The sequence below is a fragment of the Phoca vitulina genome, unplaced genomic scaffold, assembly GCF_004348235.1.
Source record: "Phoca vitulina isolate PV1807 unplaced genomic scaffold, GSC_HSeal_1.0 scaffold88, whole genome shotgun sequence".
Lineage (NCBI taxonomy): Eukaryota > Metazoa > Chordata > Mammalia > Carnivora > Phocidae > Phoca > Phoca vitulina.
The window spans coordinates 3,259,199-3,280,191 of NW_022589791.1; the positions used below are offsets into that span (position 1 = coordinate 3,259,199).

The 20,993-nt window shown below is 36.1% G+C and overlaps 1 protein-coding gene across 4 annotated transcripts in view; it reads left to right on the plus strand.

Moving 5' to 3' along the window:
* ZEB1 (zinc finger E-box binding homeobox 1) overlaps nucleotides 1–20,993 on the plus strand; it is a 185,642-nt gene that overhangs the window by 81,621 nt on the left and 83,028 nt on the right. For 2 of the 4 annotated variants that reach the window (XM_032395856.1, XM_032395857.1), the window contains exon 3: nucleotides 18,616–18,654. The exons of the other annotated variants lie outside the window; for them this stretch is intronic. In XM_032395856.1, the coding sequence (XP_032251747.1) occupies nucleotides 18,630–18,654 (25 nt within the window). In that variant the 5' untranslated portion in view covers nucleotides 18,616–18,629. The remainder of the gene's footprint in view (nucleotides 1–18,615; nucleotides 18,655–20,993) is intronic. 4 annotated transcript variants of the gene reach the window in all.

Genomic DNA, 20,993 nt, shown 5'->3' on the forward strand with positions numbered 1-20,993 from the left:
CGTGAGGTTTCATCCCGGGACTCCAGGATTATAACCTGAGCCAAAGGCAGTTGCTTAACCAACTGAGCCACCCAGGAGCCCTTTTCTGTTGTTTTAAAGGGTTAATTGGGGCATAACAAATGTAACATCGTCTTGTAAACAACCCATTAAAATCATAATTGTTTTAAAATAAGTTTGGAAAATTAGTAAGGGGGTTCTTATGTGAGACACATTATTCTCAGTTTAGGTATGAAATTATTCGCTTCTTAAACTAAGGCCACCTCTGTAATTCCATCTCTCTATTAATGACTGTGTGATTTTAGAGGTTTGTGATTTAATGTTTTCACATTTGTACCTGTAATGACTCATTATAGATTATCTGATGATGATAACTCCTGACATGTGTGGCATTGTATTGGACACTTCATAATATTTATATGAAGCCTTTTATGTGTCATAACTATCTCCCTTCTGTCTTTTAAGATCTCTTAGTAAAGTAAAATTCAGTCCTCGCTTGTTATAAATAGCAGCATTGTCAACTAGACCTTCAGATATATTAAATAAGGAACACCACTCAAAGAATGATAAAAGCATTGCTCATAGTTTATAATGCTTAACTACTGATGAAAGATTGAAACTGAAACTTAACATGAGCAGATCAGCTTTATTCAAACAAGATTATTGAGAAACAGGAATCATAGGTTTCATCTAATCCAAGTTTTATCAGTTATACATTGTTTCTCACTCAGAATAATTTTGTTATCACCTTTGTCCACCTCCTTATCCTTACTTTACAAAGATCTTTGACCTGGTAGACGTTGCTGATGATGAAATGCAATGTCCTGAAGTCTTTCCTTGCAATACAAAGTTTATGTTTCCAATATAACTAGCTGTTCAAAAGGGAGAACAAGTTTTCTGTGAAAAGATAGAACAGTCCTATAAAAACAGATTGATTTTTACCTTGTTCATTTAATTCTGGAAACTTCAGTGTCAAAAAATTCTTAACCATTGGCATAATACATGTGTATAAACCAAATTACATTTCTGAGAAGTAACGTTAGGAACATTTAGCCCTTATATGTTGTATAAATTAAGTAAGGATACCTTAATCATCCTGACTGCTGCGGCTGCTGCTGCTAGTACTGGTATGACTATACCACTGCTAGAAAAAAAAAAACGTCTCTCTCATCATGGAGGAGGGGGCAGTGATTATGGGTGGTCAGATCATATCTCTTTTAAAGTCTTTTTATGTATTGTTAATTTTTAAATTTTTAATTAAAAAATCTTATTTTATTTACACCATCAGTTATTTGTCATTGACCTATTCATTTCTGACATTAATAGAGCCATTTACAATTTACTCTCAATACCGTGACATACTTTGATGATTTTGTAAATACGGTTTGAGTGATTCTAAGTATAGAAAAGTGAAAAATACATTTGAATGTACAACCTGTATTTGGGATATTTGTTGCCTTTTTTGCATTATGCAAGATAATTTAGCTTCCGAGATCAGACGAGATCGGGCGCGTTCCGGGTGGTATGGCCGTAGACTATGCAAGATAATTTAGAAACACTAAATTGATTGGTTATTTTGTTTTGTAACCCTTTATAAAATCATTTTAGGGGCACCTGGGTGGCTCAGCCGGTCAAGCGTCTGCCTTCGGCTCAGGTCATGATCCCAGGGTCCTGGGATCGAGCCCCACATCAGGCTCCCTGCTCAGCAGAGAGCCTGCTTCTCCCTCTGCCTGCAGCTCCCCCTGCTTATGCTCTCTCTCTCTCTGGTCAAATAAATAAATAAAATCTTTTAAAAAAATCATTTTAGCAATAAATGTTAATTTCTCTTCCACTGTGAACAATAACAAAAAAAGTTATTCAGAATTACTCAGTGTTTTAAGAGCTACCCAAGTTTGAGAGGGCTTCAGAATATGAGATAGCGAATTGTTAATCCGTGCTGAATTATTGGTAATAATCTTAGATGTAAATGGTGATGTCTTGTTGGTTTTCTACCCTTTATAGCTGGTATAAAAATGTGTTGAAATGTTTGAAATTATTTCTTCTGCTATAGTTTAGGTCCTATGCAGAAGTGTGTTTATCTGAAGAGTGTTTTTTTCCCCAGATTTTTAATATAGAATATTACTTACTATTACCACATAGTTATAAAGACCACCTTGGCTAAATATTTTTTATTTTATATTGGTTATAATTTAATATTTCATATATTTGGGAAAGAAAGACAATTTAGTTTTAAGTATATTTATAAGTGGTATCTTAATATCTATCTTTTTGTGATGTAGACTTCTAAGCTGAAATTGGTATAATTAAATACATTGAGCATTTTCATATTTTACTATTATAGTACAAAATAAAATGGCCTCTGCCATCACATGCAGGCCAGCCACTAGCCTCCATTGCCCAGCTCCCACTGTAGTCTTTGTTTTCATTGACATGCATGCACTGGTTGTCAACCCCCACAGCTGCACACACACTCTGCTGGCACTGCCCCCACACAAGTGCTTATAGCAGGCCACCACCACATATATGGCCCCCATGGCTGCATTTGGTTCCTACCCCGGCTTCAGTACTGAGTGTGTTTCTGGAGATGACCCCACAGCAAAACAACTGCATATAGATGCCCTTGCCTCCTGCCACATTCATGCCTGTAGCTGGCCCCCACTACCATGCACACACTCACAACCAGCCTAAACAAACTCACTCCTAGACCTGGAAGCACTGCTGAGGACCCCACTAGCCCTCTCAGCCACTACTAAACCCCATAGCCATCGCCACCCAGGACCATGCAGGGAATTATGTCATGGACCCTAGTTGCCATGCTGCTAGGTCCTTCCTGACAGCTGCTGTACACTCCTACACTTGGTGCCCCATGAAAAACTAGACCTGGTGCAACAGTGCTCTTACACACGGCCCTTTAAGTGGCACCCACGCACCTCCTCTCCACTCCTCCCTGCAGGTGAAGGTCTTTCCTTATGGAAGCCAATTTGTAAAATCTGGAAAATGTGACTACTACTTCACACGCACAGACACCAGTGCAAGGAAACAACACCAAAAATCAGGGAAACATGGCACCACCAAATAAATACAATAAACGTCTGATAACCTATCCCCAAAGAAATGGAAATTCACAAATTGCCTGAAAAAGAATTCAGAATAACTGTCCTAAGGAAACTGCACGCCAGAAGTGAACAAAGAGAAACAATTTAATGAAATTAATTTAATAACAGGTAATACAAGAACAAAAAGGGAAGTTCAACAAGAGATAAGAAAAGTATTAAAAAAGAAACAAATTATGGAGCTGAAACATGCTATGCCCAGACTGGAAATGCAATTCAGAGTTTTAGCAACAGACTTGATCAAGCAGCAGAAAGAATCAATGAATGTGAAGACAGGTCATTTGAAATTATCCAGTCAGAGGAAAAAAAAGATTGAAAAAGAGTGAAAAAAGCCTACAGAAGTTATTAGACACTATTAAATGAATCAATATACATATTATGGGAGTCTTGGAAGGAGAAGAGACAGAGAAAGGGGCAGAGAGCTTATTTAAAGAAATAATAATTTGAGAACTTTCCAGCTCTGGAGAGTGAAATGGATATCCAGACTCATAAAGCCTATAGGATCCCAAATAGTTTGAACCTAAAGAGGTCTACACCAAGAAACATTACAATTAAACTTTCAAAAGTCAAAGACAAAGGGAGAATTTTGAGAAGAGCAAGAAAAAAGTGACTCATCGCATACAAAGGACCCCCCCCCCATAAGACTATCAGTGAATTTCTTAATAAAACTCTTACAGGCCAGGAAAGAGTGGGATGATATAATTCAAAGTACTGAAAGAACTGCCACCCAAGGGAATTGTACCAAGCAAAGCTATCCTTTAAAATTAAGAGGAGATAAATTCATTTCCATAAAGACAATTTGTCACTGGGCCTACTTTACAAGAAATCCTTAAATGAGTTCCTCAAATGGAATTGAAACATGCTAAACAGGAACATTAAAATATATTAAAGTATAAATTTCACTGGTAAAGGTAAATATTTAGACAAATGCAGGATAATTTAACACTCTAATAATGGTGTACAAATTATGTGATATAAAAATTAAAAGACAAAGTATTAAGAATAACTATAACCACAAAAATTGGATAAGAAATTCACCATATAAAAGGAAGTAAATTCTGATTTCAAGAACACAAAGTGTGTGTAGGGTAAAAGCATAAAGTTGTTGTATGCAGTTGAACTTAAGTTGTTATCAAATTAAATAAATTGTTATAAGTAAAAGAAGCTTTACATGAGCCTCATTGTAACAACAAAGGACGAACTTATAGTAGATACACAAAAGAGAGAGAAATTAATCAAACCAAGTCACTACCAAAAAAATTTTAAAAGAAGACCACAAGAAGGGAATAAAAATAACTGCAAAAAAAAAAAAAAAAAACCAATAAAATGGAAATAGCTAAGTCTTTACAGATCAATAATTATTTGAAGTATGAATGACTTAAACTCCCCAATGAAAAGGGATAGAGTGGCTGACTGGGTTTTTTTTTTTTTTAAAGAAAAATAAAAAACCAAGATCTAATGATAAGCTGACCACAACATACTCACTTTAGGTATCATAGGCTGAAGAAAAGGATATTCTGTAGAAATGGTAACCAAAAGACACCAAGGTTGGCAATATCAGAGAAAACAGACTTTAAGTCAGAAATTGTCACTGTAGACAAAGAAGGTCATTATATAATGATAAGATATAACATAAACAGGTAGGTATATACCCAACATCAGAGCACCTAAATATATAAAACACATATTGACAGATTTAAAGGGAAAAACTGACAACAATAGAATAATAGGAGATTTCAGTAGCCCCCTTTGAAAAATGGATAGAATAGGCAGAAAATCAATAAGCAAACAGCTGACATAACACTGTAGACCAAATGGACCTAACAGACATATACAGAACTTTCCACCAAACAGCAGCAGAATATACATTTTTCTCAAGTGCACATAGAACATTCTCCAGGATAGATCATCCGTTAAGTACAAAACACATCTTAACAAATTAAAGAAGATTGAAATCATATTTTCTCAGACCCACAGGGGAATGAAGCTAGAAATCAGGAACAGAAAGAAAATAGAAAAATTCACAATCGGGTAGAAACTAAACAACATACTCTTGAGCAACCATTGAGTGAAAGAGGAAATTGAAAGGGAATTTTAGGGCACCTGGGTGGCTCAGTCGGTTAAGCGTCTGCCTTCGGCTTGGGTCATGATCTCAGGGTCCCAGGATCAAGCCCTGCATCGGGCTCCCTACTCAGTGGGGAGTCTGCTTCTCCCTCTCTCTCTGACCCTCCTTCCTGCTTGTGCTCTCTCTCTCTGTCTCAAATAAATAAATAAAATCTTTAAGAAAAAGAAAGGGAATTTTAAAGCTAACTTGAGACAAAAAAGAAAATGAAAGTATAATTTAACAAAACCTGGGAGGCAGCAAAGGCAACAGTGAGAGGAAAACTTATGGCAATAAATGCCTTCATTTTAAATAGAAGAAAGCTCCCAAACACCCTACCATTACATACAAATCAAGGAACTGAAGAACGAATGGTACCCAAAATTAGTGGAAGGAATGAAATAATAAATATTAGAAGCAGAAATAGATAATAGAAAAACGATACCAAAATCAACAAAACTAAGAATTGGTTATTTGAAAAGATAAAATTGACACACTCTTAGCTAGTTCAAGGAAAGAAGACTCAAACTCAGATACAAAGAGGAGACATTACAACAAATGATCCAGAAACAAAAAGGATCAAAGAGCCTATTAAGATAGTTACATGCCAATAATTAGGTAACCTAGAAAAAAATCAATATATTCCTAGAGGCGTATCAAGACTGAATAAAGAAATAATAGAAAGTCTGCACAGACCTATAACAGAGATTAAATAAGTAATAGAAAACCTTCCCACAAAGAAAAGACCAGGACCAGATGGCTTCATTGGGGGACTTTTAACAGACACAAAAAGATGCACTAATACCAATCCTTCTTTAACGCTTCCAAAAAAATGAAGTAAATGGAATACTCCTAAACTCATTTTGAGGCCAGCTTTACCTTGATTCCAAAGCCAGACAAAGACAATGCAAGAAAAGAAAACTACAGGTCAGTATCTCTGATGAACATAGATGCAAAAATCCTCAATAAAATACTAGCAGCAGCTCTTAAAAGGATCATACACCATGGCCAAGTGGGATTTATCCCTGGAATGCAAGGATGACTCAACCTATGAAAATCAGTCAGTGTAGTGTACCCCACATTAATAGAATGAAAGACAAAAAACAAACAAACAAACAAACATGATAATCTCAATAGATGCAGAAAAAGCATTCAAATCTTTTTATAAAATATCTCCACAAAGTATGTATAGAAGGAACATATAAAGGAACACAATAAAGGCCATATATGAAAAACACAAGGCTGACACCCTAATCAATGGGAAAAAATTGGGAAGCTTTTACTCTAAGATTCAGAACAAGGCAGAGATGCCCACTCTCACCACAACCAACAACATAGTATTAAAAACCCTAGCCAACATAATCAAGCAAGAAAGAGAAATAAAAGGCATCCAAATCAGAAGAGAAGTAAAATTATTTCTCTTTGCAGATAACATGATTATGTTTATAGAAAACTGTAAAGACTCCACACACACACAAACAAGAAAGCCATTAGGACTAATAATGTAGCAAAGTTGAAGGATGTAAAATCAACATAAAAAAGTTAGTTGTGTTCCTATACACCAACAAGGAATTATCTGAAAAAGAAATTACGAAAACAGTCCCATTTACATTAGCTAGGCAAAGAATAAAATACTTAGGAAATAACCAAAGAGGCAAAGACTTATACACTGAAAATTATAAAGCACTGATGAAGGAAATTAAAAGACACTAATAAATGGATCCCACATTCATGGATTAGAAAAATTAATATTGTTAACATGTCCATATTGCCCAAAGTGATCTACAAATTTATTTTTTTAAAGATTTATTTATTTATTTGAGAGAGAGGGCATGAGCACAAGTGGAAGGTGGCATAGGGAGACAGATTCTCAATCAGACTCCCTGCTGAGCATGGAGCCCTGCATCCAATGACCCTGAGACCATGACCTGAGCTAAAATCAAGAGCCACCCAGGCATTCCCCAAAGTGATTTTTTAATGTAACCCCTATCCAAATCCCAAAGACATTTTTTACAGAAACAGAAAAAACAATCCTAAAATTTGTATGGAACCGTGACCCCAAATAGTCAAAGCAATCTTGAACAAGAAGGCATCTAGAGGAGGCATCACACTTCCTGATTTCAAATTACATTATGAAGTTATAGTAATAGAACAATACTGGCATTAAAACAGACATGTAGACCAGTGGAACAATATCGAGAAAGAAACCCATGCAGTTATAGTCAGCTGATCTTTGACAAGGGTTTCCATAACACACAACAGGGAAAGGATAATCTCTTCAACAAGGGGTGTTGGGAAAACTGGATATCTACATATAAAAGAATTAAGTTGGACTCCTATCTTATACCATTCACAAAAATCAACTCAAAATGGATTAAAACTTAAATGTAAGACCTTAAGCTATCAAACTGCTAGAAGAAAACATAAGGGAAACACTATTTTATGTTGGTTGTAGCAATTTTTGGAAATGACACCAAAAGCACAGGCAACAAGCAAAAAATAGACAAAAACTAAAGAGCTTTTGTACAGCAAAGGGAAATAATCAACAAAGTGAAAAGGCAGCCTACAAAATGGGAAAAATGGTTGCAAACTACATATCCAGTAAGAGGGTAATACCTAAACTATATAAGGAATTCATACAACTCAATACCAAAATACAAATAACCCAATTTAAAATGGTCCAAAGCACCTAATGACATTTCTCAAAAGAAATTCAAATGGCTAAAAGATATACAAAAAGTTGCCCATCATCTCTAATCATCAAACCAAGTGCTATCACTTCACACCTATCAGGATGACTATTGTCAAAAAGACAAGAAATAACAAGTATTGGCAAGGGTATGGGAGAAAAAGAAACCCTTGTACACTGTTGGTGGGATTATGACTTAGTATAGCCACTATGGAAAAGAGTATGGAGATTGCTTAAAAAATAATCACTATATGATCTAGCAATCCCATTTCTGAGTATATACCAAAGGAAATAAAATCAGGATCTTGAAAGATCTCATGCACTCCCAAGTTAGGTGCAACATTATTCACAGTGGTCAAAATATGGATAAAGAAAAATACATATATATACAGAAACACAAAGGAATATTATTCAGGCATAGAAAAATAAGGAAATCCTGCCACTTGCAACCGTATGGATAGAGCTGGAGGATGTTATGCTAAGTGAAATAAGCAAGACACAGAAAGAGAAATAGTGCATGATCTCACTTCGGTGTGGAATCTAAAATAGTCAAACTCATAGAAGTAGAGAGTAGAATGATTTGCCAGGAGCTGGGGGAATGGGGAAATGGAGTGATGTTGATCAAAGGATACAAAGTTTTAGTTATACAAGACAAATAAATTCTAGAGATCTAATGTACAGCATGGTGATGATAGTTAACAGTACCATATTATATACCTGAAATTTGCAAAGAGGATATATCTTAAATCTCACCACACACAAAATGGTAACTATATAGAGGTGATGATACATTAATTAGCTTGATAATGGTGCTCTTCTCACAATTGTATACATATATCAAAGCATCAATTTGAAAACCTTGAGTATATATGATTTTATATGTCAAAGGTATCTCAGTAAAGCTGTTAAAAAATTAAAAGTTCAGGAAAAATATTTTTTAAGAAATGAAATTCCAGGAGTGCCTGGGTTGCTCAGGCGGTTAAGTGTCTGCCTTCGGCTCGGGTCATGATCTCCAGGTCCTGGGATGGAGCCCCACGTCGGCTCCCAGCTCAGCGGGGAGTCTGCTTCTCCCTCTCCCTCTGCCTCTCCCTCTGCTTGTGCTCTCTCATCTCTGTCTCTCTCTCTCTCAAATGAATAAATTCAGGAAACAAACTGAGGGTTGCTGGAGTGGTGGGGGGTGGGAGGGATGGGGTGGCTGGGTGATAGACATTGGGGAGGGTATGTGCTATGGTGAACGCTGTGAGTTGTGTAAGACTGATGAATTGCAGACCTGTACCTCTGAAACAAATAATACATTATATGTTTAAAAAAAAGAAGAAGAAGAAGAAGAAGATAGCAGGAAGGGAAGAATGAAGGGGGGAAAATCGGAGGGGGAGATGAACCATGAGAGACTATGGACTCAGAATCAAACTGAGGGTTCTAGAGGGGAGGGGGGTGGGGGGATGGGTTGGCCTGATGATGGGTATTAAAGAGGGCACATACTGCATGAAACACTGGGTGTTATACGAAAACAATCAATCATGGAACACTACATCAAAAAAAAAAAAAATGAAATTCCAAGTTCTTTCTTACTCTCATATGATGGTGTGGTAATATGTATTTTCTAGTCTTTGTCATAAGCTTACAGTTACCTACATGACGGTAATGCACCAGACTGATTAAAATGGAAAACAAGAAATTGAAAATACTGAATTTGAATCCTCCGTGAACTCTTTAGTCATTTTTCCTCTAAAATATTGAAGTAAGTTTTAAAATATGTTATTTGACTAAAGGGTCAAAGCACCTTGTAAACTAGGAGATACTACAGGTATACCTAAGTCTTATTTTGAAAGCACCAGAGAGAAATACAGAAATTCATAGAAAGAGTGAATCTAGTGCACATTTTATAGCTAATCCGAGGACTCGACCACTTGGGCACATATTTGCCAAATATAATGATTCTATGAGGCAAACACTTTCTTGATTGTACCATAACACCCTGAAAGTTTATATTTGTGGCATTACTCTGATTAATGAAATCAGTCCCAGTGCAAACAGTTGGGCTGTTAGAGTATTTACAAAACCATTATTGTCCAATTCTGCAGCGACTACCCTCGTTCTGGCTCTCATCTTTTTACACCTGTTTTACTGTATCTTCCATGCTGGAATCCATGCCTCAGTCTTGCCCTGCTCAAAATTCTTTATGTTTTCCAGTCTTTATGTTATATGTTTTCCAGTCCCAGTTAGGAGTTTTTGTAGTCCCAAATTGATTACCAAATCAAAACTAATCTCAACCTAGAATTTAAAGTTTTCCAAATTGTACTTATTCTTGCTCTTCAACACAGTTTCTTCATGGTAACATTTATTGTTTTCAGCATGGTATCCCACTTCTTGTCTTGGTACCTCATCATTCCTCTTTAAGGATATACTCCTCCACCATTACAATTTAAAGCAGTAACAACCACAACAGCCAAAAGTACCTTGTTAGGTCCGAGTTTTAGGTTGATTTAGTCAGATTAGTCTGGATCATTCTTTTATTCTGGATCCTGAAAGCAGCATCAGGAAGTTGAGTATTCTAGTTAATTAGTGGCTTATCACATATTATTCATAAGTTAACAATGCTAAGCACTCTTTATTCAGTCAAATTCACATTATAAGAAAATACACTGCAATGTATTTAATGCTTCTTTGATGATACAGAATGCATTTCACTTAGAAATTTTGATGTATAGGAATGCTGGTTAGTAGAAATGTCTAATTTTTACTGTCTTTCATATTTGGTGATGTTTTATTTATTTGAAGATATTGTAAAATTTTATATGTTTTATATTTTTAATCAGGCAGTAAGTATCTCTCTTCCCCTACTCTGAATACCTAATATGGGTCTTTGTATATCATAGGTTTTCATAAAATACTTGATTCATTCTGTCAGAAAATACTTATTGAAAATCTGCTGTGTGCCAGGACATAGGACTTTGGGACTATAGCCATGGAAAGACAGTCTTTCCTCTTAGCTGGCTTATAGACTAGTGGAAGAGATAGACAAGTAGACGACATCCCTAATACACTGTAAATTCTCTAATAGAGGTAAATGCACAATAGTATGTGGTACCTTTTCAGTTTGGAGGGTGTCAAGCAAACTTTTCCAGTAGAAGCAGTCAATATCAAGGAGGGAATTAAGAAACTTAAGTCCCTCATAGTCTTCAGGCCCCCAAACTGCACCAGATGAAATTTATAATCCCAGTAGCAATGTGTTTTTGTTATGCAAGTATAGCTGTAAGACAAATCTCCAGTTTTCTTTCTCTTCAGAGTACCACCACTAAACCTTCTCATATAGAAATCCTGGAGCCACCTCTGAGAAAAAGGGATGGCTAAATGGGGTAAGTAGAAGGTCATCCTGAAGGAGACAAGGAACAAGATATTCCTGAAATGGGAACATGAACAAAGGCCCGTGGTGAAAAGAGAGCAAGGCAAGTTGGGGGAAGTAACTCCCCAAGGCCAGAGTATAGATGTGGCTGGAGGGGTTAGTGAAGGGAAAATGGTCATAGATGAGTTGTAGAAGTAGACAGGAGTCAGGTCGTGAAGGACTTTAAAGGCTTCACAATTCATGATTCTTATGAGACCAATGGGAAGTCACTGAAAGGTTTTAGGTGAAAGAAAAATTACAGGATCCTGTTTGTCAGAGTTGTTCTAAGCCCAATTGAGATTCTTAGTTTATTTTTCATGCTTTTTTTGTAATCAGATTTTTTAAAATGTTACTCCATACTTTCTTACTCTTAAAAAATATTCTTTATAAAAAACATTTAGAATCCTTACCTCAGCGATTTTAAAACTTTTATTTTCCTAGCATTGGAATTCTTAAGAATTTTAAAATTCTGCATAGTAGTTCAGTATTAAAAAAAGAATAGTAATAAAAGGAGAATCACTTGGTTTTTACTTCTGGTGCTGTTTAATGTTTATTTTGTTGTTTTTATGGTGAGGTGGTAGAGTGGTAGGGAAGATGTTGTCTTGGTTGCTTGCCTCTGTACTCCACTGAGGTTAGGAATTGTGTTCTAGAGTGACATTATTACTAGGTAGGGCTCCACAGTTCTAATGATGGTAGCAGTAGCGTTCATAATATATGGTTGGTAGTCTCCTAGGCCTTTGCTTTTATTTATTCAACAAATATGTATGAAGTATTCTTAGTACTAGTGATATTTCTCTGAGCAAAATAGACACAATCCCTGACCTAATGAAGCTTCAGTGTAATGGAGGAGATGGATATTAAAAAGTAATCATACAATGTAATTGCAAGCTATACAATAAATGCTGTGTAGAGGGGTAATTTATATTGGGAGATCATTGAAGAAGTGATATTTAAGAGATTTAAGCTGGGATCTGAGGGATGAGTAGGGGGTAAGCAAAGACAGAATGTTCCAGGCAGGGAGTATAAAAACATGTATGAATGCTCTGAGGTGATAAGGTGAGTGGCAAGGGATAAAAGCTGGAGAAGGAGGCAGAGGACAGACTATGGAAAGACAAGTTGAGGACTTTGGCTTTTATACTCAGTATAATGAGAAACCATTAAAAGGTTTTCAACAGGGTAATGAAATAAGATGATTTGTCTTAAAATATTACTGTGGCTGATGTGTGGAAATTGGGTAAGAGCTAGAATGGATACAGAGATACCAGCTAAGAAACTATTGCAGGAGTCGTACTCTAGAATCTGGCACACAGTAGGGTATCAGATATTTGTGGATTAGCTAGATTATGACTCTATCACTGTCTCTGTTGTGACATCTCAAATTATTCATACTTTAACAGAGTTAACTTGAATATTTTCAAGAAGTTACAGAGGGTAGTGCCAGTTTATACTGTTTCCTCATAAAATTTCATATTTTTAATCTACTTATTCACATTGACCAATATGAAATTCGTTCATTCATTCATTCATTTAACAAATATTGAGTGCTTAAAATATGCCAGATACTGGCTGGGGGCTGAGGACATAGAATCAGCGAATAAAATAGGCATTATATCTGCCATCAAGTGACTTCTAGTCTGATTAACCAGATTGAAGCAAAGCAAGCAGTATAATTGACCTAATCCCTATGAAATGATGTGGCATGGAATTTGTCGGTTTATCCCAACCTCAGCATCAGGAATGTCCTAGATGAACCATGTGACCTTTTTTATCAATTAAACTGTATCTTTTCCTTACCTCCCCTGGTTCTAATTTATACTACTGGGTTTCTACTTTATCTTTGCTGAAAATTCAGCCCCTCATAAATCCTAACACATATGTCAGAGACCTGACAACCTAAAGATTGAATCCCAGTCCTCCTTTACTCTTACAAAAGCTGGGACCTTGCTTAATGGATTACCCTTCTATTGCTGCATAACAAATGACAACAGATTTAGTGGCTTAAACAACACATATTTATTATCTCACATTTTCTGTGGATCAAGGGTCCAGGCATAGCTTAACTGGGTCCTCTGCTCAAAACTGCAATCAAAGTGTCAGTCATACTGCATTCTCAAATGTAGCTCAGTGTCCTTTTTCAAGCTCATTTAGATTATTGACAGAATTCATTTCCTTATGCTTGTAGGAAGGCTTCCCTTCACCATAGGCAGTTCACAACATGGCTCTTTGCTCCTTCAAGGACAGCAGAAGAAAGAGAGTCTCTGCTATTTGGAGTCTCTGAGCTCAGGGAGGCCTTAGGCCTCTTTTAAGGCTTTTGCCTGATTAAGTCAAGGCCACTCAGGATAATCTGTTTGATAAACACAAAGTCAACTGATTAGAGACTGGCAATACAGCTGGAAAGTCCCTTCACATTTGTCATATAACCTAACATTATAATGGGAGTGGTATCCCATCAGATTCACAGCTCCCATCCACACTCAGGACGGGATTATTCTGCCTGTCTCACTTGCCTCTTTTTAAAATCTACATCTCTTGGCTTCCAACAAGGCATGCTCTTCTTAGTCTCTCCGTGTCTTTGATGGTTTCTTTTCCACTCTGTCTCTCCATTTCGTAAATGTTGAGGTTCCCCAGAACATCCCATTAACCATCCAACCTGTTTCTTGATCCTATATCTATTGTTTTCCACTGGCCGAGGACCAATTTCCTACTAAAAATAAATCTAAGAGAAGATTCTTTTTCTTCCAGTCACTTGCTGAAGAACACAGACTGATCAGATAATGAATAAAACAAAAGCAATCTATTATTCTGCCATTCTTGGATTCATTTGGGGAGAAAGGGAAAGATTACTAGCTTAGGGGAGTATTATTGGTTCAGCTCCAGATTCTCAGGGTAGGGTAAGTTGTTCATGGATGGTGAAGAAAACCCTGAGGATGGTTGGGAAGACTTCACCAGATCGGGGGATAGGCAGTTGTGTTAGCTGATTCTAGAAGATGTAGCTGCAGTAGCATGGGGGGGAGTATTGTCTTGTTATGCCAAGGTACCTTAGAAGAATATAGGTGAGGTCATGGCTTTTATTGAGAGGGACCAGATATGAATGAATTGGGCAACATTGTGTTAATTCACCCACCCATGATTTCAAAGTATATTGCTAAAAACAATTAGATTCTTCGACATCAGCCATAGGAACATTTTTCTAGATATGTCTCCTCCGGCAAGGGAAACAACAGCAAAATTGAACTATTAAGACTACACCAAAATAAAGAGCTTTTGCATAGAAAAGAAAATCATCAACAAAACAAAAAGGCAACCTAACGGATGAATATATTTGCAAATGGTATATTTTAATGAGGAGCTAATATCCAAAATATATAAAGAACTTTTTTTAAAGATTTTATTTATTAACAGAGAGAGAGAGAGTACAATCAGGGAGTAGCAGGCAGAGGGAGGAGCAGGGAGCCCGATGCGGGGCTCGATCCCAGGACCCTGGGATCATGACCTGAGCCGAAGGCAGACGCTTAACTGACTGAGCCACCCAGGTGCAACTTCTACGACTCAACACCAAAAAAAGCCAAATAATCCAATTTAAAAATGGGCAGAGGACCTGAATAGACATTTTTCCAAGAAGACATCCAGATGGCCAACAGACATGTGAAAAGATGCTCAACATCACTAACCATCAGGGAAATACAAATTCAAACTACAATGAGATACCACTTTATACCTGTTAGAATGGCTAAAATTAAAAACACAAGAAATAGCAAGTGTAACTAAGGATGGGGAGAAAAAGGAACCCTCGTGCACTGTTAGTAGAAATGCAAATTAGTTTAGCCACTGAGAACTGTATAGAGGTTCCTCAAAAATTAAAAATAGAATTACCTTATGATCCAGTAATTCCACTACTGGGTATTTACCAAAAGAAAAAACAAAACAAAAAAACCCACTAATTCGAAAAAGATATATACACCCCTGTGTTTACTGTAGCATTATTTACAGTAGCCAGGATATGGAAGCAACCCAGTGTCCATTGATAGATGAATGGATAAAGAAGATATGATATACACACACACACACACACACACACACACACACACACACACACAATGGAATATTACTCAGGCATAAAAAAGTGAAATCTTGCCATCTGCAATAACATGGATAGACCTAGAGGGTATAATGCCAAATGCAGTAAGAGAAAGACAAATACTGTTATGATTTTACTCATGTGTGGAATTTAAGAATCAAAACAAATGAACAAAGAAAAAAATGAAAGACCAGACTCTTAAATACAGAGAACACACTGGTGATTGCCAAAGGGGAGATGGGTGGGGAGATAGATTTGAAAAACAATTTTTTAAATAAACTCAACCCCCATTGTGGGGCTTGAACTCATGACTGCAAGATCAAGAGTTGCGTGCTCTACCGACTGAGCCAGCTAGGCACCCTGGAAAAAAATTTAATAAAAAAAATAAAAACAAATACTTCTTAAAATTTAAGTGTAGCATTCGCACCTGAATTTCACCTCTGTCCTCTAGCAAAATTGAGTCTCTTTCATACAACTTAAGGTCTTCAGTCTTCTGCAGTCTTCTTAATTTAGGAATAGCTTGGTGGAATTTACTTGCAAGAAGCAGTGCCTTTCCTCTTTCTGAAATGACCTTCATCTCTTTTCTTACCTGGTTGGTTTATTGTTAAAAACCAGCTTAGAGGGGAGCCTGGATGGCTCAGTCGGTTGAGTGCCTGATTCTTGACTTCAGCTCAGGTCATGATGTCAGGGTCATGAGATTGAGCTCCACATTGGGCTCCATGCTCAGCAGGGAGTCTGCTTGAGATTCTCATTCTCCCTCTCCCCCTCCCCACCCCACTCTTTCTCTCTCTCTCTCTCTGTCTCTCTCGCTCTCAAATAAATAAATAAATCTTAAAAAAAAAAGCTTAGGAAAAAAGGCTTAGACATTATCTCCCTACTAAAGCACTTTCACTTTTAGAAACCTGCCCCCCAGTGTCCATCCTTGAGAAAGTTAATCCTTTTCTCTGTTCTCTTCCAGATTTATATCTATTACACCTATCATAATGTATTACAACTTACTTATTTACATGTTTGTCCACCCTACTAGTCAGATCCTTGCTGGTAGAAATTGATATATTCATTTTCTTTTTTTTTTTTTTTTAAGATTTTATCTATTTATTTATTTAGAGCGAGCATGCAGGGGGAGGGGCAGAGGGAGAGAGAATCTCAAACAGACTCCCTGCTAAGCATACAGCCTGGTGCAGGGCTGGATCCCACAACCCTGAGACCATGACCTGAAAGGAGATCGAGTTGGACACTTAACCGACTGAGCCACCCAAGGGCCCCGGCAGTATATTCATTTTCTTAACTATAGTGCCTGACACAACCAATGCTCCGTAAGTGTTTTAAATAAAGAAATGAATCAGTCATTGCACTCATCCAAATCATAGTATTTTCACCCACTTGACTTCAAGTGACCAGATCTGATTTCCTCAGCTACAGACACTGACCCTGATATGCCTCTTTTTACTTTGCTCCATGGGTATATATATATATGAAGTATTGGCCATCTGTAGCTAGTTTGGTCTGGCCTAGAGTTCTTTGCCTTCCCAGCACCCCACCACCACCACCAATCACCATGTTTTAAAGTCATAAGACCAGACTTCCAAAAAGATATTATGGCTGGGACAAAGTCTTTTTGTCCTAAAGCCCTGTAAGTTACTCCAGAAAGTAAAGGAAAAGAAAGTGCTTGGCAAGGGTATAGCAAATAGCCAAGGATCTTCATTATAATTCTTCACATCTGAGTAAACTTCTGAGCCTACGAAATAGAAAAATAGGAGCTATCATTCCAGCATCCTTAGGTTTGGGTATGGACCAACGAAGACCTTCAGAAATCCCATTTTGAAATGTACATTACATTTTTAAGGCTGTAGATGCTGAATAATTTTAAGGTTATATAATATTTGGACTACTAAGGAGACTAATTTTATGGTCATACTTAACAGAGAGCTTAGAGATAGTATCTTCAGATGGTCATCTCCACTGAAGATCCTTATATATTTCACTGTTGAAAAGCAGCATTAAAGATGATATAGTAGCATCACTAGAAATATGGCCTTGGAAGAACATAACTCCCATATTAGAAATGTCTTTTTAATATGAGAATTCTATAAAATATTGATGACTATAACATAGGAGTATAGAATTAAGAGCGTGATATGGGTAACAATGCTTCACTGATTTCAGAAACCTTTATGTAGCTCTTCTTCTGGAATATGGGCAGAAATTAGTTTCATGGTTTTCTCCAGTCATCATTTTCTGTTGGTTCTTACCTCGTCAGAAGATATCTGACTGACTATAAAAAGAATCTTTTGTGGATGGAAAACAGAGCCCACAAGGTGACTAACTTTTTATTGTACAAGAAATGATGTTTTTAAGCTAATAGCTCTAAAACCAGGTGAAGGTAATAAATGATTCAATAAAAATTGGAACATGCATGTGATTTTTTTTAAAGATTTTAAAACATGTTAATATTATGCATGATTTTCCAACTTTTTTTCTGTTTTCAAATTATTCTAATAACAAAGGTTTATGTAGTAGGCATACTCCCACAAGGTTGTGTTACCATATAATGTGAACGCATAAGGTCAGATTTTAAGAAACTAAGGAGTCAGCCTTCTCATTTATCTCTTCCCCAAATGTAATGTTTTATCTTTCGTTATCTCTAAACAGGCACACTGGTAGGAAGAAATGGAAAAGTGGGGAAAAGTTGGTTATGTAGGATTTTTAGTCGGAAAACTTAATAGGAAATATTAAAATAGTCAATTAAAATCTGATTGTAGTTACTTGTTATCAACTATTCTTCAGACCCAGTCTTTTGATGCTATTAGTTCTTAAGTGAGGAATTTTCACTCAGTTCAACAGGTAATCTTTGAAGGTGCCATAATGGTAGAAAACCACTCTGGAATTATGGGGATAATTTAGGTTTTTCTTAAAGATTCTATAATGATCAGTTATTTATAAAGGACCTATTACACAAAACCAAATTGTTTCTTTTGTTTTTTGTTGTTATTGTCTGTTTTGTTGTCCCTGTTTTACTGTGATTGTTTGTTTTAGCTTATTATTTTAGATCTTTGCCTTCTAAATGGTACTTTATCCCCTTATTTTCAATTTTAATTTTTTTCAGAAAGATATTCTGCCACTCTGTTAAAACATTTTGCATTTCTAACATGTTTACATAAATTTATGTTGAAATACATTCAGATTATCAGCTAAATGAGATAATTAATAGCCAGTGGCATCATCAGTGATACTATACATTTTTCCTTGTAGAATGGTCTTTCATCATGACTTTGCGTGGCATTGTTTCAGGTAAATCAACAGATTGATTATTATATTTTATTTTTATTATACCATGAGTAATGCCTCTTAATGAATGAATGAAATTTATTGGGGAGGGTTTCTTTTTAGGCTGCTGTGTTTAAATAGTGCTACAATTTAGTTATTCCACTGAATCCACATGGAGTGCGTACTTGACATAGTTAATAAAAGATTGTGTTAGCTTTCTTTATATTGAGCATTTGAGAAATACACAGTTCTGTTGTGCATTAGGATTTGAATTCCTTATGTACAAGAATATTTACTACCTTCTTTGTTTCACTTCAGAATGACCTTATTTAAAAATGTATGAGGCTATTTATAATCAACTCTGTGGCAGTGATTAAAGAGGTGTGAATAATAGGTTATTGGAACTTGACAGCTCCTGGTTTGCTAAACTAGTGTTAGAACATTTATGCTGCTCAGATGTACTTTATTTTCCTAAGGTGGGAATTTTTCTTTTGACATGTGGGTTATTGGCATAATATATTCCATAGGTTTTTCTCTTTAAAGTGGTTTACCAAATCATAGTGTTTTATTGTTTATTTTAGGTTTCATATTTTCTTCAACTTAATGAATCAACATTTTATGCTTAATAATTATAACCTGAGTATGGGTTATTAATCAAACATCCGATATAGACAGAGGATTGGTCTCTTAGCAGAGCAATGGCCTACTATCTGAAGCTTTCCTATAGACAAATGAAAACAAGATTTTATTTTTTTAATGGAAAAAACCCTTTCTTACAGAAAATTTGAAAATGTTTAGTAGGTTGATACTCAGCAGTTGTTACTTTGGGGGAAATGTTAGTACTTCTGGAGTACTTTGGGATAGCACAATATATAAAAAAAAAAGTTGTATACTTAGTATTTCAGCAAACATTTATTAATTTTAAATATCAAGACCAGTAAAACATTAAATTAATTTAATTTGGATTAGATATTATTTTTATTTAAGAACAAAAGGAAATGTAGGAAAGTATTTTAAAATTTTGAGTAAACCAATAATTAACCTAATGATTTTTCACTGTTACCATAGATTCAGAGCACTTTGTCAGGTACATTCTAAAATACACTAAAGAATTATTACTAAAATCCATTTTAGCATTATCACTCAGTTATCCCTAACCAGCCAGGAGGTTAAGGTTTCTAAAAAAGAATGAGGTTGGTGAAACTGAAGCAGAAAAAGACAAGCTTCACAGAAAACAAAGGTTAAGGAAATAACATTAAAAATTACTCTGTATATATTTCACTATATGTCTGAGAAATCTTTAACCTAAAAAAAATGCAAAATAAACCCCATCTCTCAGCAAGACAAACTTCCTAAGCTCTTTACTTGACCCACTGTCCTCAATTGTGATCTGTAGCATCAGAGTCTCCCACAAATTTTGAATTGTCCCCATTTTTAAAGTTTTTAAACTGTTCGGTTTGAAACTACTTTTTGACTTTATTTTTCCCTTGCTTTATTTTTTTCCAAGTCTTAAAAATTATTGTGAAGTGGCTTGTATTTTTGTGGAACTTAAGGGCATATTTCTAAAACTGAACATCTTCCCATCTGTTGAGAAACTGTAATACAAATGTTTAGCATAGCGTGCAAAAACTGGTCAAAGGTGTCAAACAGAATTGCATGTGCATACATATAAACTGCCCAAAGGTTTTGTGAAAATTTAATGTGATGATGTATTGAAAGCACCCAACAAGAGACTTAACATTTATTCCTGGAGTGCCATGGTACTTTGGAGAGAACGCCAGAGACATTTTTAATCCTTACTTTCCTAATTACTTTCTGTGTGAATTTGAATGGTCTGCCTAATTTCTTCAAGCTTCATATGCCTTTTTCTTAAAAAGTGATAATACCAACTGTAGCAATCAGTCTTACAGTATTGTTCTGAGGGTGTTCTGGTTAAAGTGCTTCGCAATTTGTAAAATGCCACAGAGTTGTAAAGTTTGAAGATGTTTTATTCCTTGTCAGGTTGAAGATTCAAGGTGAATACAAAACAAGTGACCAAGAGAAAAGCTGACTCTCCACCCCTCCCCCACCCAGGGTGACTCAGGTTGTCAGATGTTCTGAGTTAAGAGATACTTGGGAAAAACAGGATAGTTTGGGGAGTTCCCTATGGATATTCATTGACTTCAAGTTCAGTTTGGTCTTCTGAAATGCTTTTCTTGAAAGACAGTTTTATGTCAGTAACTTCACTCCAAAGTCTAGAATACTACATTATTCTGATTATAGAGTCAGTCTAACTTTATAGATCCGCAGTAGTGCAGAGAACCCTCGTGTTGTTTAGGTTTTACAACTGGGGACGTCCTGTGTTCTGACCATTCAAGTGCACA